The sequence below is a fragment of the Puma concolor genome, chromosome E3 (genome assembly GCF_028749965.1).
Source record: "Puma concolor isolate L17-30 chromosome E3, mPumCon1.1.hap2, whole genome shotgun sequence".
Lineage (NCBI taxonomy): Eukaryota > Metazoa > Chordata > Mammalia > Carnivora > Felidae > Puma > Puma concolor.
This window is the reverse complement of record NC_141682.1, coordinates 41,238,013-41,252,952: the sequence shown is the minus strand read 5'-3', so window position 1 is coordinate 41,252,952 and position 14,940 is coordinate 41,238,013. Positions and strand designations below refer to the sequence as shown.

The following is a 14,940-nucleotide window of genomic DNA, read 5'->3' as shown; positions in this document are numbered from 1 at the left end:
GTGTGAGGTCTTAGGGATTCATCGCCCCAGGGAGAGCCCGGTAAACATTTCATGAGTGCCATCACCGTGCAGGGGGTCAGCCTCCAGGAGCAGGGCGCCTCCCCCTGTGCATGAAGTCTGTGCCCAGCACCCCAACTGTTTACTGCCCGGCCTGCCTAAAAGTCCAAAAAAGAGGACTTTTTTCGGAAATCTGCTCTATCCCTGCACCACCCCAGAAGGAATTAAATGATGACTGATGCAAAAAAACAAGGTCTTTGATTTCTGTTGGGTTCATTTTTTTTTTCTTTTAATGTTTATTTATTTATTTTTGAGAGGGAAAGAGAGACTTTGAGCAGGGGAGCGGTAGAGAGCAAGGGAGACACAGAATCCGAAGCAAGCTCCAGGCTCTGAGCTGTCAGCACAGAGCCTGACTCAGGGCTCCAGCCCACGAACTGTGAGAACCGTGACCAGAGCTGGAGTCGGATGCTTAATTGACTGAGTCACCCAGGCGCCCCTGGATTCTCTTCTAACAAACCAGCCAGAATTGAATTATTTCCTGTGTATGACCCTGCCCTAAAGGACACATATGAGGGAAGGATTAGATTGAATATGTTAACTTACTTTGCCATTAAAATAACCTTGTGTTATGGAAGTTTCCAGAATTAATGATTATGTTATAAAAAGTGTTTACCTGATAATCTCTCTTACGTTGTGGGAATTAGGGATACTGATTTCTGCTGTGTTTTTAATTTTATATTTGACACAAAAGGTCGGTTTACTTCTTACCTTTGCTTTTATGGACACACTGGGATGAATGACCTCATTCCATGGAACACTGAGGAAATTCTCTGGCTCTGAGTTAGAAAGAGCCCGCACTCAGGTTATTTCAGTGTGTGTCTTGAAATTCACCTGAAAGCAAGTTCGAAAACCAAAGTTGAGTTTAACTTTTTTTTAATGTTTATTTCTTTTTCAGAGAGAGAGAGAGAGGGAGACCCAGAGTCCAAAGCAGGCTCCAGACTCTGAGCTGTCAGCCCAAAGCCCAACACAGGGCTCAAACTCACAGACCATGAGATCATGACCTGAGCTGAAGTTGGATGCTTAACCGACTGAGCCACCCAGGCACCCCTAGTTTCACTTTAAAACAGCACTTTGGGGGCGCCTGGGTGGCACAGTCGGTTAGGCGTCCGACTTCAGCCAGGTCACGATCTCGCGTTCCGGGAGTTCGAGCCCCGCGTCGGGCTCTGGGCTGATGGCTCAGAGCCTGGAGCCTGTTTCCGATTCTGTGTTTCCCTCTCTCTCTGCCCCTCCCCTGTTCATGCTCTGTCTCTCTCTGTCCCAAAAATAAATAAAACGTTGAAAAAAAAATTTTTTTAAATAAAATAAAATAAAACAGCACTTTGTTCATGGGAGAGAGGGGACAGACTCCTTAAAACAAATCGAAAAAGAGAATTGTGTGGTCTCTTGGTATTTAGAAGTGCGCCTTCGGTGTTTGATGTCTAGATGCTGAGAATAGGACGCGTTTTCCTCAACTGTGTGTTGGCCGGTCCTTGCTCTTTGGGGCGCTCAAAAGACTTGTCACAAGAGTGACCGTAAACACTGTGCGTTATCCTGTGCTTCGTGATATTTTGAGGAGACTTGGTTAGACAGATGGTTAACTTCAAATGCATCAAACCCGTGGTACGTATAGTCAGCATGTGCACCGAGTTTTCGCTCTGCTGCAGTCACGCCTTCTGGACACCTTTGGGCCTGAGATGCTACTATGTGTAGAGTGGGTTCCGGTGGGAGATTTTTGTTTTTGTGTCTTCAGTACCATGCAGACCCACACAGCCCAAATGCTGACGGTCAGATTTTTATTCTTGTCAGTTGTAGTCCTATTTTGTAAAAGATTCTTTTTTTTTTTTCATTTTTTTTTTTAACGTTTATCTTTATTTTTGAGACAGAGACAGAGCATGAACGGGGGGAGAGGCAGAGAGAGAAGGAGACACAGAATGAGAAGCAGGTTCCAGGCTCTGAGCTGTCAGCACAGAGCCCGACGCGGGGCTCGAACTCGTCAACTGCGAGATCATGACACAAGCCGAAGTCGGGTGTTCAACTGACTGAGCCACCCAGGCGCCCCACAGATTCTTTTTTTTTTAATGCTTGTTGATTTATTTTGAGAGAGAAAGCCCACATGTGAGCTCCTGCGAGTGGGGGAGGGGCACAGAGAAAGGGAGAGAGAGCATCCCAAGCGGGCTCCACCCTGTCAGCCCAGAGCCCAAAGTAGGGCTCGAACTCACAGACCGTTAGATCATGACCTGAGCTGAGATCAAGAGTCAGATTCTTAACTGCCTGAGCCACCCAGGCGCCCCTCGTCAGATTCTACTTTTAAAATTTTGGAAGATTTTCTTTACAGACTTTACTTATTCTCCACCCTACCCTGTCTGCCACCACTGAAAACTCTTGATTCCCTTAAATCTAAACTAAGTGGTATCTAATTAAAAATATTTTCTGGGGCTCCTGGGTGGCTCAGTTGGTTAAGCGGCCGACTTCGGCTCAGGTCATGATCTCGTGGTCTGTGAGTTCGAGCCCCGTGTCGGGCTCTGTGCAGACAGCTCAGAGCCTGGAGCCTGTTTCAGATTCTGTGTCTCCCTCTCTCTGACCCTCCCCGTTCATGCTCTGTCTCTCTCTGTCTCAAAAATAAATAAACGTTAAAAAAAATTTTTTTTTAATATTTTCTGCTTTTTTGAAGCCATCTATCGAATTTGGGGTGACTTTGCTCACCCAGATGATACAGTGTCCTGCTACCAGCCCCTCCCCCACGTGGCCCACCCCTGTGCCCGGGGAGCTGGGGTTGGCAGCCTCCTTGCTTCTCTCTTGAGCTCGCTGCCAGCCAGGGCGCCCCTGCCTTCTCCCTCACTTGTCCAGATGACATGCGCTTCTTCCCGAGTCTAGCTCTGAGCGTGTCCTGCTAAAACGCAAAGATTCCGTATGGCGTCTCGACCAGGCACTGTTCCTCCACGTTATTTGTTCCCTCTAATATTTGATGAAGATTCCATTGCGTGTTCTATTTCGGGTGAATGGCAGGCTTGCGCTGTTGTTAACCAGAGTTACTTTAATGACACTGAAATAATTCCTTCAAGAGGGGAAGAGAGGAGGATTTCTTGCAAGCTGTCCATGCCACGTCATGTCTGTAATGCTGTCACAGACCCAGAGGCCTTGCGGGGCCCCCAGTCCGTTCTGTCTGGTAGGGTGCTGACGTCAGGGAGCCCAGGAACAGGGGCTCCCCACCGCACACGCCGTGGTCCAGAAGCCAGCGTGGAGAGAGTGGGCCCGAGGCCAGGGTCCTCACATCTGCTGGTGGTCACTTGGGCTCACCCGAGGGGCTGCTCCACGTGAGCACCCACGTGCCTTTGAGCAGGGGTGCGAGAGGGTGGAAGAGACCCATCCCTAAGGATGGAGTGGTTCCCGCCCCGTAGGGCCATTCCTTGGGCACAGGGCTCCACGCAGCCCGAGAACCACAGATGCCCTGCTTACCCACCGTGGGCTCTGTGTCCCTGCCCCCTGTGTGCCCTTCGCCTTTGGCCTTAAGGATGCCCGTGTTCATAGCTTCACTTGGTGCTTGCTCCTGGTCAGTGTCTCCATCCTTCTCGACGCTGAAAGCCGTAACATGCCAAGGTCAGAGGACTTCTGCTGTGGTCTGGTTTGGGGCTGGCTTCATCGGGAATCTGCAGACACGTCGGTGGTTGTGTTCCGTGGCAAAGCTTTCCGGCACTGGCACTTAGGTTGATTTTAATGATCACCTGTCGGGGGTGGGGGGGGGGCTCCTGGGCGGATCAGTCAGTTAAGCGTCCGACTTCGGCTCAGGTCATGATCTCATGGTTCGTGGGTTCGAGCCACACGTCAGACTCTGTGCTGACACCTTAGAGCCTAGAGCCTGCTTTGGATTCTGTTGTCTCCCTCTCTCTCTGCCCCTCCCCTGCTTGCTCTCTGTCTGTCTCTCAAAAATAGACGTTAAAAAATTTTAATCATCACCTATCAGGATACACTTAAGAAAGTCTGTCTTGAGCTTCGTAAGAACCTGGGAAGGACAGCTTTCTGACACGGTCTTTAGTTTGGAAATCCCTTAGCTGGTTTCCACATGTCAGGTGCAAGTAACATGTGACGAAATAGAGACGGGACGGTTGTCACGACGTGGTCCCTTCTTTGTGTGAAACCACAGTGGTGCCGCTGGCCCCGGGTGGGGTCGGTGTAAAGGAAGGGAGAATTTTCCGTCTTCTGTCAAACAGCCCTCGACGGGCTCGCGATGACTTTTCTCTTCATCCCAGCCCTGAGGACTTGGTCACCAAAAACCGGGAACCCTTCCAGAGGTGCAGAGAGCTGGTGCTTAGAGACAGGGAAACTGCTTCTTCAAAAATAAATACAGAAGTGACTCCACACGGTGCTCTATCACGGCGGACGTGGTAGAGTGTTTCTGGATGTAGAAAGAAGCTCCACTCTAGAAGGATGAGCAAGTGGGAATAACCAAGAAAACGTTGAAAGGGGACTTGAGAGGATGAGTGTGGAACAGGTATTGAAGGGTAACGTTAACAGTCCACGTTCAGAAAGCCCCCTGGTACTGGCTCACAGACAGACCGAAATCTCTACTAGGGTTTTGCCTGTGATAAAGGTGGCATTTCAAAGCAACGGGACAGGAGAGACCATTAAGTCAACTTGCACAGTGTGCGCACCCAGCCGCGTCCTGGGGCGCGTCTGTAGCCTGTGAGACAGACTCGAGCAGGCACAGTAGAAGTCCTTGCGGATCACGGAGAGCAGCGGGGACACGGTCGTAGGACGCTGGGCCAGGACGTAGCGAGCTGCTCGTGGAAGAGGTGCAGTATGTACCGGGTCGGTTTGTGGAAAATGTTCACTAGCAGAGTCAGCAGGGAACTGAAAGCCGGGACGATCGTGGCCGGTCGCTTTCCCACGCGTGCGGCTGGCAGCATTCTGGTTAAGCTCTGTGCCGAGGCAGCGGGGGGCTCTGGGAAGGGCTGCTGCCCTAGCCCCGGGGGAGCCGGAGCTGGGCGACCCTGCCGAAGGGTCATCAGCCGAGTGTGATCACAGCCTTCGAGAGCAGGTAGCCATCGTGCCTTTGCGCAGGCAGTGACCCCAATAACGGGCGTGTGCGAGCAGCCCGGAAGCCCCGACAGCGGGTAATCCACGGGACGGAATCTGCTCTGCACGCACCGCTTCTCACGGAGGAGGTGGTAGAGTGTTTCTGGATGTAGAAAGAAGCTCTGCCCGAAGCCACCGAGTAAATCAGGCCACGCGACCCTGTGTACAAGAGATTGCACGTCTGCCCTGTGCACCCACACCCACACACATCTGGAAGAACACCTCCTAATCTTAAACCGACTCCAGAGAGCAGAATTGTGGTTTCTTGAAAATAGCCTTCTTGGGGCGCCTGGGTGGCTCAGTCGGTTAAGCGTCCGACTTCGGCTCAGGTCGTGATCTCACAGTCTGTGGGTTCGAGCCCCGCGTCGGACTCTGTGCGGACAGCTCAGAGCCTGGAGCCTGTTTCGGATTCTGTGTCTCCCTCTTTCTCTGACCCTCCCTGTTCATGCTCTCTCTCTCTCTCTCTCTCTCTCTCAAAAATAAATAAATGTTAAAAAAAAAAATTAAAAAAAAAAAAAAGAAAATAGCCTTCTTTTTACTTCACGCTCTCTCACCTGATTTTCCTACAAAAGCACATGTTGTTTACATTTCATTCTTCTCTCTCTCTTTTTTTTTTTTAAATTGAGAGAGGGATAGAGAACATGAGCAGGGAGGGACGGAGGGAAAGAAAGATCCCAAGCAGTCTCCACACTCAGCATGGAGCCCAGCGTGGGGCTCCATCCCACAACCCTGGGCTCATAACCTGAGCCGAAATCAGGAGTTGCCCACTCAACCGACTGAGCCACCCAGGCGCCCTTACGTTTCATTATTTTCATAATTAAAAAAAAAATTTTTTTTTAATGTTTATTTATTATTGAGAGACAGAGCATGAGCATGGGAGGGGCAGAGAGAGGAGGAGACACAGAATACGAAGCAGGCTCCAGGCTCTGCGCTGTCAGCACAGAGCACGACGCGGGGCTCGAACCCACAAACCACGAGATCGTGACCTGAGTCGAAGTCAGATGCTTAACCGACTGAGCCACCCAGGTGCCCCAACATAATTTTTTTTTAAATAATGGGAATTAAAATTACCCAGTTTAAAAAATATCCTTATCAGTCTGTTAACAACAGTTTATTCTTCACACACTGATTCAGTCCCAAGCACACAGAACAACTGACTTGTATTTTGTGCGCAGCCGCACCATCAGCGTGCATTTTCCTGCTCCTGGGGCGCCTGTCTGCCCCTCCCCCGGGGTTCCCGCCCTCCCCCGCTGGGCACAGACAAGTCGGCTTGGGGCACAAAGGCCTGGAGCCGGTGGGTCCTGGGTGCAGTTGTTCCGGCACTCTTCCAGATGCCCGAAACCCAAGACCAGCCATCAGTTTTATATTCCCATCTCTTTAAAAAAAATATATTTTTTTAATGTTTGTATATTTTTGAGAGAGAGAGACCATGTGAGCTGGGGAGGGGCAGAGAGAGAGGGAGACACAGAATCTGAAGCCGGCTCCAGGCTCTGAGCTGCCAACACATAGTCTGACGCGGGGCTCAAACCCAGGAACCATGAGATCGTGACCTGAGCTGAAGTTGGGCGCCTGGCTGGCAAAGCCACCCAGGCACCCCTGTATTCCCATCTTCTGAGAAACTCTTCATGTGTTAATGTAGCTGATACTCCTGCTTCCTACAAACGAAATCGCTTTTTGTTTTTCAAATGAATTGTAATTTATTTATTTTTACTAGGCTTGTTATGTTTTGTTTTTTTAATATGAAATTTATTGTCAAATTGGTTTCCATACAACACAAAAATAGGGAACGCTTCACGAATTTGCGTATCATGTAATTGTTGGTAGTAATCATTTGCTTTTGATGTTTGTTTGAGAGACAGAGTGTGAGCAGGGGAGGGGGAGAGAGAGAGGGAGACAGAATCCCAAGCAGGCTCCACACTGTCAGTGCAGAGCCTGATGCGGGGCTCCATCCCATGAACCCTGAGATCCTGCCCTGAACGGAAATCAAGAGTTAGACGCTTAACTGACTGAGCCACGCGGGAGTCCCAAGAATTGTCCTTTTTTTTTTTTTTTTTTTCAAAGTGCTTTCTTTTCACTCGATTTGATGATAATTTTGCTTAGCTACTTAGCATGTAAGGGAAAGATTCCAAAGACCGATCTCCATTGCTGGTTATTCCAGTACTGATGGCTTCCTGAACTGAGTGGCAATTGGAATACAGATGAAGAGCCAAGTAGACTTGACCTCGTTTAGGTGTGTTGTGGTATCGAGAGGAGTAATGTCACTCTGTTGCAAAAGGACCAGGTACCCGACTTGTGGGGCCCAGTGTGGAAATGGAACTGTGGGGTCCCTTGTTCAAATACTAGTAGGAATTGCAGGATGGCAACAGCAGAACATTAAACCAGGCGTGAGCCCCCCCCCTTTTTTTTTAATAAGGGTATTTATTATTTTGAGAGAGGGAGAAAGAGCACAAGCGGGGTAGGGACAGAGACGAGAGAGAGAACCCCAAGTAGCCTCTGTCATCAGTGCAGAGCCGGACACAGGGCTCAGACTCATCAACCGTGAGACCATGACCTGAGTGGAGATCAAGAGTCTGATGCTTAACCGACGGAGCCCCCCACGCACACCGAAGGTTTCTTGGGAAACTCTGGTCCCTCCTCAGGGGCCCCCGTGTGTCGGGGTTTGCTGCCTGAGGGTGACAGGCCGTGTGGCCTCGGGAGCCTGTGAATGTCGGTCCCGGAAGCCTTTGACCCCTCTGTGAGAGGCTGCTGTCGCCTGGCATCCCGCGTTCACGACGCGCCTGCTCTGTTTCTCCTCCCGCGTGTAGAAATTCATCGAGTTTGAAGATGCCCTGGAACAGGAGAAGAAAGAGCTGCAAATCCAGGTGGAACATTATGAGTTTCAGACCCGCCAGCTGGAACTGAAGGCCAAGAACTACGCGGATCAGAGTAAGTGGCCCGCCAGAGGGGGACCGGCATTTGAATGTGTCTGTTGTTCCCAGGCTGACCCCAGCTGGGAAGGATGTTGAGAGCCTTTGATGAAAGGAGAGCGAGGGAGCCCGGGACAGCCATATTCTACCCGCACTGTCACTCGCCCTACCCTTTGTCTTACTTCTTTACGCTGCCACGCATTTCCCGTAATCAGCCTCCGATTCCTTGTGGAAATAAGTAAACGAGGCTCCTTTGATGACAAAGCATTTTGGCTTCAGGCTGCAGTCCGAGCCAGACTGGGCCAGCGCGCCATCCCGTGTGACCCCTTGGGTTACAGCTCCCGTGCGGTGCGGGCCCCTGTCTGCGTGGCACCGAGGGGACGCCGCTGTTGGGTGGTCGGGAGGCCAGGCCTGCTGAGGGAGCCCGCCGGCGTGGCCCTGCCTGGGGGTGCCGGGCTGGCCGGGGGCCTGCAGGATCACTGTGTCCCCTGCATGCAGGGGCAATGGAGTGCTTTTGGATGAGGGTTGTTATGAGAAGCATTGTTTCGGTTTTCACAAGTCTCTGTTTAAAAGTCAACCTTAGGGTGACCCATGAGTAGACGTTTTCGTGACGGAGAAAGGACACAGCTGAAGTTTGAACAGAGGGCCACAGGCGGAAGGTGTCCTGGCCGCACGCTTGCTCGGTGGGGCACAGGTGCAGGGTGCCTGGCTGTCTCGTGAGCTCCCCAGCAGGCCTGTGGGGCATTCGGGTGACTTCCCTGCATTTCGTGGCCAGAGTGGCCCTTGCTGAGGGGCAGGGATTGTCAACTCAGGGGGAACCCCCGTGCCCGGAGGTGGCAGGTCACGGCGTGGTCTTTGCAGCCTTTGGTACGTGTAAGGGACACTTGTGTGTCCCGTCCCACATTTCAGATGTCTTCTGCTCTTTGCCTCGGCACGGAGGCTACTCACGTATGAACTCTGCCCCCTTGTACAAGCCACTTGCTGGAGTCCTGTCCGCACCTGACTCCGTCTCGGGGGCCGCTGGCCAGCTCAGACGCAGCCAGTCGCCCGTGGCCGAGCTTCAGGCACCCTGGTTCTCCTCGTGGCAGGACTGAGCACACCAGGTGCCGCCCAGACCAGCCAGGACCTGCCTTCTGGCGGCCCCGGCGTTCTCTCCTGAGGGTGGCCCTCTGCACCAGGCATCAGTTTGTCCTGGGACCCTCTGCCCACGTGCCGAGCCCGGAGGGGAAGTGAGGGGGCGTGGAGATGTGGGTTGTGCCGTTGACACGCGGCGGCTGTGTTTTCTAGTTTCCCGCTTGGAGGAGAGAGAGTCCGAGATGAAGAAGGAGTACAACGCCCTGCACCAGCGACACACAGAGGTGGGTGCCCTCCCGCGGCCCAGCAGCCGTGCGAGGCTTCTGGCCTTTACTTCCGGTTTCTCCTGCCCCAGCCAGAAAGCGGTTAGCCACGTGCTGGCCAGACTCCCTTTCGCGAGCGTCGTTTTTACTGCTGTCGGAGCACAGCGGGCCTGGAAAGTACCACAGTTAGAGGAGGGGAGAGGGGCCGGGGTCAGTGGGAACGACTCACATGGCAGCCTCCTCCTCCACAGATGATCCAGACCTACGTAGAACATATCGAGAGGTCCAAGATGCAGCAGGTTGGGGGAAACAGCCAAACCGAGGGCAGCCTGCCTGGGAGGAGGTAAGGCGGGAAGCTGGAGGTGGCAGCCTCTCTGGTTCCCTCATCCCCGAGGTGCCTGGGCCGGGAGGGCAGGGGGCGCTCCGGAGAGCTGCTTCTCCCTGACTCGGGTTCCTGGCCGGGGTACGTGGCTGGAGCAGGAACGTGCCCCGCCCGAGCCCCTGGCGCCCGAGCCGGTCCGGGGGAACGGGGTGGCCCTCCTGCTGGCCATGTGCGATTACAAAGGCCCTGGGATAATGGGGTGGCCGTTCCTGATCATCTCAGGGCCTTGTTTCTGGACCCACCTACTCACTAAAACTTGCCTGTGGCCTCCCATCGACACTCGTGGGGCTTCTGGGGTCACGCACAGACAGGTGCAGAGACGCCCAGAGCGTGGAGGCGGGCGGGGCGGTGCAGCGTTGTGTGGCACGCCCGGACCAGGGCCGCTCAGGGACGTTGGAAGCCCAGCTCTGGCCCCTGTCCTGGAGCAGCCTCTTCCACACCCCATTTTCTGCTTTGTAAAACATAGCAAGTGGAATCTCCCAGGAGGAGTCAGGAACGAAGGTTCTGATCTCTGTGAGGCGTGTGTGTCTCATTCGCTAATCCAGGTCTCCGTGACTGTGGGCCTTAACTACCTCGAATCACGAGCACTGATGCGTGGGTGGGGAAGAGGCCTAGACAGCCTGGTGACCGCCGCGTGGAGCCACATTCTTACTGCAGGCCAGGGTGGCACCAGCAGATCCAGAGGCCCTCACTGGTCTGAGTCCAGGAGCTCCGCTGGTTTTATTTGGGGGGTGGAGAGAGGCCTGCCGAGGCCAGCTGCTTTCTCCCCACTCTGTGCCCTTCAGTCGGGATAAGGCCCAAAGGAGCGGACTGTCAGCGAACTTCTCGAGGGTGTCGGCAACTTGAGGGAGTTGGCCTGGGGAGACCCAGGTTACGGACCTGGGCCGGGTGGGCCGGGACAGAAGTCCCAAGTCTCTAGTAGGTCGGAGGAGGGGCCGGAGGTTGGAATCCCAGGTCCCCCAGATCGAGCTTGGTGATGGGTCCATTTCCAGCGGTGGCCCGTCATTCCTGCAGGCCAAGGCCTCAAGTCATGGTCACGTTGCATGAAGCCCTTGCTGGCTGCGAAAGCTTTCTCCGTGCCCGCCTCTTCAATGGGTCATGCCACAGACAGGAGGGCTCAGGCCCTGCCGCTGTGACCGTTGCCGACCACGGTCTTTACCAGCGGGCAGAGCTGTTGTATCCTGTGCTAGAGGCGTCTGACTTGAAAACAGAAGCACTGAGCACGCATGTGAAGAAGGCCTAGCAGGACCTAGGAAAGGAGGTGCAGGGACGGTCAGCCTGTTTTTCACAGCCCCCCTGCTTCTCGCGGGGAGCGGGGGCGCCGGCCCTTGAGGACGCTTCCCTGCAGTGAATTCTCACGCCCCAGGGAGGTGTCACACACTGTGTTGTTCGTTAGCTGAGTCAGCACCAGCTAGTGAGGGCATACGGACCAAACGGTTTGAATGACAGAACTCTGTAGGTATCGTTTCTGGGTCACAGATGTCTGAAGGAGGGATATAGCGATCTCGCAAGCTACTGGTTCACGGCTGAGATTTTCTCTTGAGTGCACTGTGAGGTCCTCACTCCTGCACTCAGAGGTGCCGGGAAGATTTCTGAGCAGCGGCACTAGAATGCTAACCTGGGGCAGGGGTCTTTGTGTTGTTTTCTGTGGGGAGTTGGTCAGGGCAGTCTGGGCTGGGGCTGGGCTCGTGGCCAGTTCCTGAGAGCTGCAGCATTCCAGAACCTTCAGGCTGTTTCCCTACCAGCCTCCTTTAGGACAGGAGCACCTCAAAGGTCACAAAGGAGAGAGCCCAGGGAGAAGGGCCCAGTTTTCCCAGAAACCGGGAAGGTGTGACTTCTGAATTCAGGACTTGGAGGCCATGAGCGTGCAGGGTTCTACGAGGGGTCAGCACGCTGGGCCCCAGGGATGCGCAGAACCTCAGGATGACGCAGGCTCAGCAAAAAGCAGAAGCTGCGCAAGTTACGAAGCCGGGCACCGAACATCCTGGCCGTCACCGGGGGCCGGGTCAGGCCTCAGTTTCTTCCTGGATGTGGAAGAGGCCCCACGGTTGCAGGATGGGGTTGCTTTCCGTGGATGTCTCCATGTGCGCCGGACGCAGGACCTGGTCTGGGAACCTGCTCTCCCGCATGTCTTGTGGCTCCCTCGACCCTGAGCCAGTCTGGACGGAGCACGGCACCAGGCCCTCCAGCCTCCCTGGTGTCGGAGCTGGGCTCCAGCCCGTTGCGGGTGCCACCCTTCTGCTGGTCAAGACTCAAACTCGAGAGGGGCCGGCTCACAGGGTCCCGTCTAGGGTCCCCTCCGAGGCCCCACGGCCGTTTGTGGAAGCTCTGTGCGCTCTCCTCCCTCCGGGCCCCGGGATGGTCATAAGCAGCCCCACAACCTGTTCAGCAAGGAACAGGTGTCTTCCGTTCAGCTGACAGTCCACCTCCTGTTGGTGTAGACCGTACCGCCCTCGGTGGGGGGGAGGGGGGACTCTGGCAAGAGCCCACAGGAGCCCCTTCTTTTGTAACACGGACCTGGTGGCTGTCCAGGAGAGGGAGGGGCTCTGGTGCGGATATCCGCCGAGCCTCTTCTCCCTGATTTGATCCTACTAGAAGGGAACCCCACGGTCGAGGGGTATGTAGTCACCATGGTCTCTAGGCTGTCAGCAGTCCGTTAACAAACCTTCCTGAGCCAGAGCCCCACCTGTGTGAGAGAGTCCTACTCGCAGGAAGAACGCACCTGAGCTGTCAGCCGAGACCTCCTTGGATACGGTCGGCCTCTGCCGGGTCCCTCTGGCCACGAAGAGGAAGGTGCTCCTGCCTGGTGATGGCCGGAGCGGCACTTGTCTGGATGGGGGGTGGAGGGGGTTGCTGTGGGTCTGCACGGCCGCCATCGCCCTGCTAGCCGGCCCCTCGGCGTTGAACTTCCTCAGCAGCCCGCGAAACCGGCCACCTCTCCTGCATCGCGTGCCCGCAGCCCACACTCTCTGAGGGTGCACTGTGCGTGTCTGACTGCTCAGGACTGTTTCCGGGTGAACAGCCTCTACCCCACGTTCCCAGAGGGAGTGCAGGTGGAAACAGGAAGCATGAGCCTTCTCTTGCGCTACTGCACCTGGGGGCCCGGGGAGGCCCCTCCCCCCCCACCATCCTGACCTGCTTCTCCAGGGTGTCCCTCTCCTGCCGCAGCTCTTTGGGGACAGATGTATGTCTGCCCCAGCTTCCAAGTTCAGTCTCTCTGGCCCCTCCTGGAGGCTACCGGTGCTGGAAGCCACCGATCGCTGCAAAACCTACTCCGGCGTTTTCTTCACTCCTGGCTTGGTCTTCTTAGTCTGTGTGTCTTTAGAGACGTGGGTTAGGGTATGTGTGACGCGTGCTCCATCCCCACGTGCCCACGTGTGCCAGACGGCACTCGCCCTCCTCCCTGTGCAGAGTATGTGTGCAACCTGTTCGCCTGCACAGGCCCCACTTGGGGGCCTCTCGGTGAAGCGGAGAGGGTCATGTGTCTGTGTTGTGTGTCTGTCGCGTGCAGATGTCTACGTGTTTCCACGTGTCTGTTCCTGTGGAGGGAAGTCCAGAGTGGGGTGCCTGGCCGTTGGCCCGCACCACACACTCACCCTCCGTGTGAGCACGTGTGACCTGAGCTCCTGACCTCTGCCCTCTAATACTGTCTTCTCGTCTCGCCCTCTGTGCTGTTGCCGCTGTGTGCTGGCCCTTGTCTGTCGCTGCCCTGCAGTCCTCGCCAGTCGTGGAGGAAAAGGTAAAGCCTGGGGCAGCGTCTGCGCTGTTGCGCGGAGCGCTCGGGGTGCCCTGGGGTTCGGGAGAGTCGGTCCGGCCATTGGTTCTTAATTACAGTGCAGGGCTGGTCCTCGCCCTGCTCTTTGCAGCAGTGTTACCGATCATGGAGTCTGGATGTGGTGCTCGGAGGCCATGGAGAGGCGGCATTGGGCTGGGCCCGGGTTCCCGAGCCAGCCCCAGACTAGGTGGTGGTGCAGGGGCCCTGCCCGGCAAGCATCCACCTTGTTCTCAGATCAGACCTTGGGTCCGCCGCGCTGGACCCGGCCGGGCAGGGCTGGAGACCCTGTGCTCTGGTGTCACACGGTCCTGGACTCACAGTCGCTCCCAATTCTGGGCCCAGAGCCTGCTGTGTGACTGTGACCCTTGCGGGCAGCTTGACCTCTGCAGGCGGTATGACTCCCTAGGGCTGCGGCTTCTGAAGTGGCCAAGCTTTGGACAGGTCGGGGCCACAGGTGGGCAGTGCCCAGCAAGTGCCCAGGGGACTGTGGACCCGGCTGCCCGTGGCTGTGTGAGGAGCAGAGAGAGGAGATGATGTTGGGTCCCCAGGGAGGACGCCATTGCAAGAGAGCAGCCTGACTGCTCACGAGGCATGTCTGTGCACAGAGCCGTGGAAGTGGGGGACACGTGTCCTCCAAGGCGGGATGCTTACACGCTGCCCTCCACCTGGGGCCCAGGGACCCACTCTGCATCTCTCCGGAGGTGGAGCCAGGCCTGAGGAGAGGGATCCCCACGTTGGCCCCGGGGGCCTGAGGGGGAAGAGCAGGCGATGGGCATTCCTGGGAGCCTGGCCGCTGTGGCCTGAGACCAGGCCCCTCCTCTGGGGATGTGCTGACTGTGTGGCGGCCACTGCCTTCCCAGACACCTGGGCGTGGCAGGGGGGCGTGACGGGCTGCTGGCAGGAGGCAGCCTGAGCACCAGCTGAGCCTCAGGCTTGCTGAGGTTTTGATGGACCTGCAGGCTCATAGCTTGCTAACCTGATGTCTTTCTTAAGATCTGAGTCTCTAGCTCTCACGTGAGCAGCTGAGACACGACTGAGGACACGTCCTCTGTCACGGGTGACGAGGGCTGCGTGAGGCCCCTAAGGTCGTCCACGGGAAACCAGCTTCCTGAGAGGCCGTGAAGGGTGCAGCCCCCAGGAGCACTCCACTCCTCTGGTTCTGTCCCTGCCACAGACTGACTCTGGGACGGCACAGCCAGCTCTCAGCGGGTCCAGGGGAGGCAGCGTCTTGCTAAATAGGACACACGAGCCGGCCTCAAAGGGGACGAAGCAGGACTCCAACTCAGACCCCGTGTTTTTCTCCTTCATCCTGGCCATGGCCACAGAGCCCCCCCCCCCCCCCCCCCTTCCCAGGGCCAGGCCTCACGAAGCCCCTGCCCGGCTGCAGCAAGTTCACATCAGGGGTGACGGCCTCACGTCTCCTCTCTGTCA

At 55.8% G+C, this 14,940-nt stretch overlaps 1 protein-coding gene across 17 annotated transcripts in view; it reads left to right on the top strand.

The window, feature by feature from the left end:
• MAPK8IP3 (mitogen-activated protein kinase 8 interacting protein 3) overlaps positions 1 to 14,940 on the top strand; it is a 48,119-nt gene that overhangs the window by 8,174 nt on the left and 25,005 nt on the right. For 10 of the 17 annotated variants that reach the window (XM_086691617.1, XM_086691616.1, XM_086691609.1 and 7 more), the window contains exons 2-5: positions 7,914 to 8,034; positions 9,303 to 9,373; positions 9,604 to 9,695; positions 13,450 to 13,473. In XM_086691617.1, coding sequence (XP_086547743.1) covers positions 7,914 to 8,034; positions 9,303 to 9,373; positions 9,604 to 9,695; positions 13,450 to 13,473 — 308 coding nt within the window. The remainder of the gene's footprint in view (positions 1 to 7,913; positions 8,035 to 9,302; positions 9,374 to 9,603; positions 9,696 to 13,449; positions 13,474 to 14,940) is intronic. The other 7 variants (XM_086691619.1, XM_086691620.1, XM_086691618.1 and 4 more) reach the window with 1 other exon arrangement.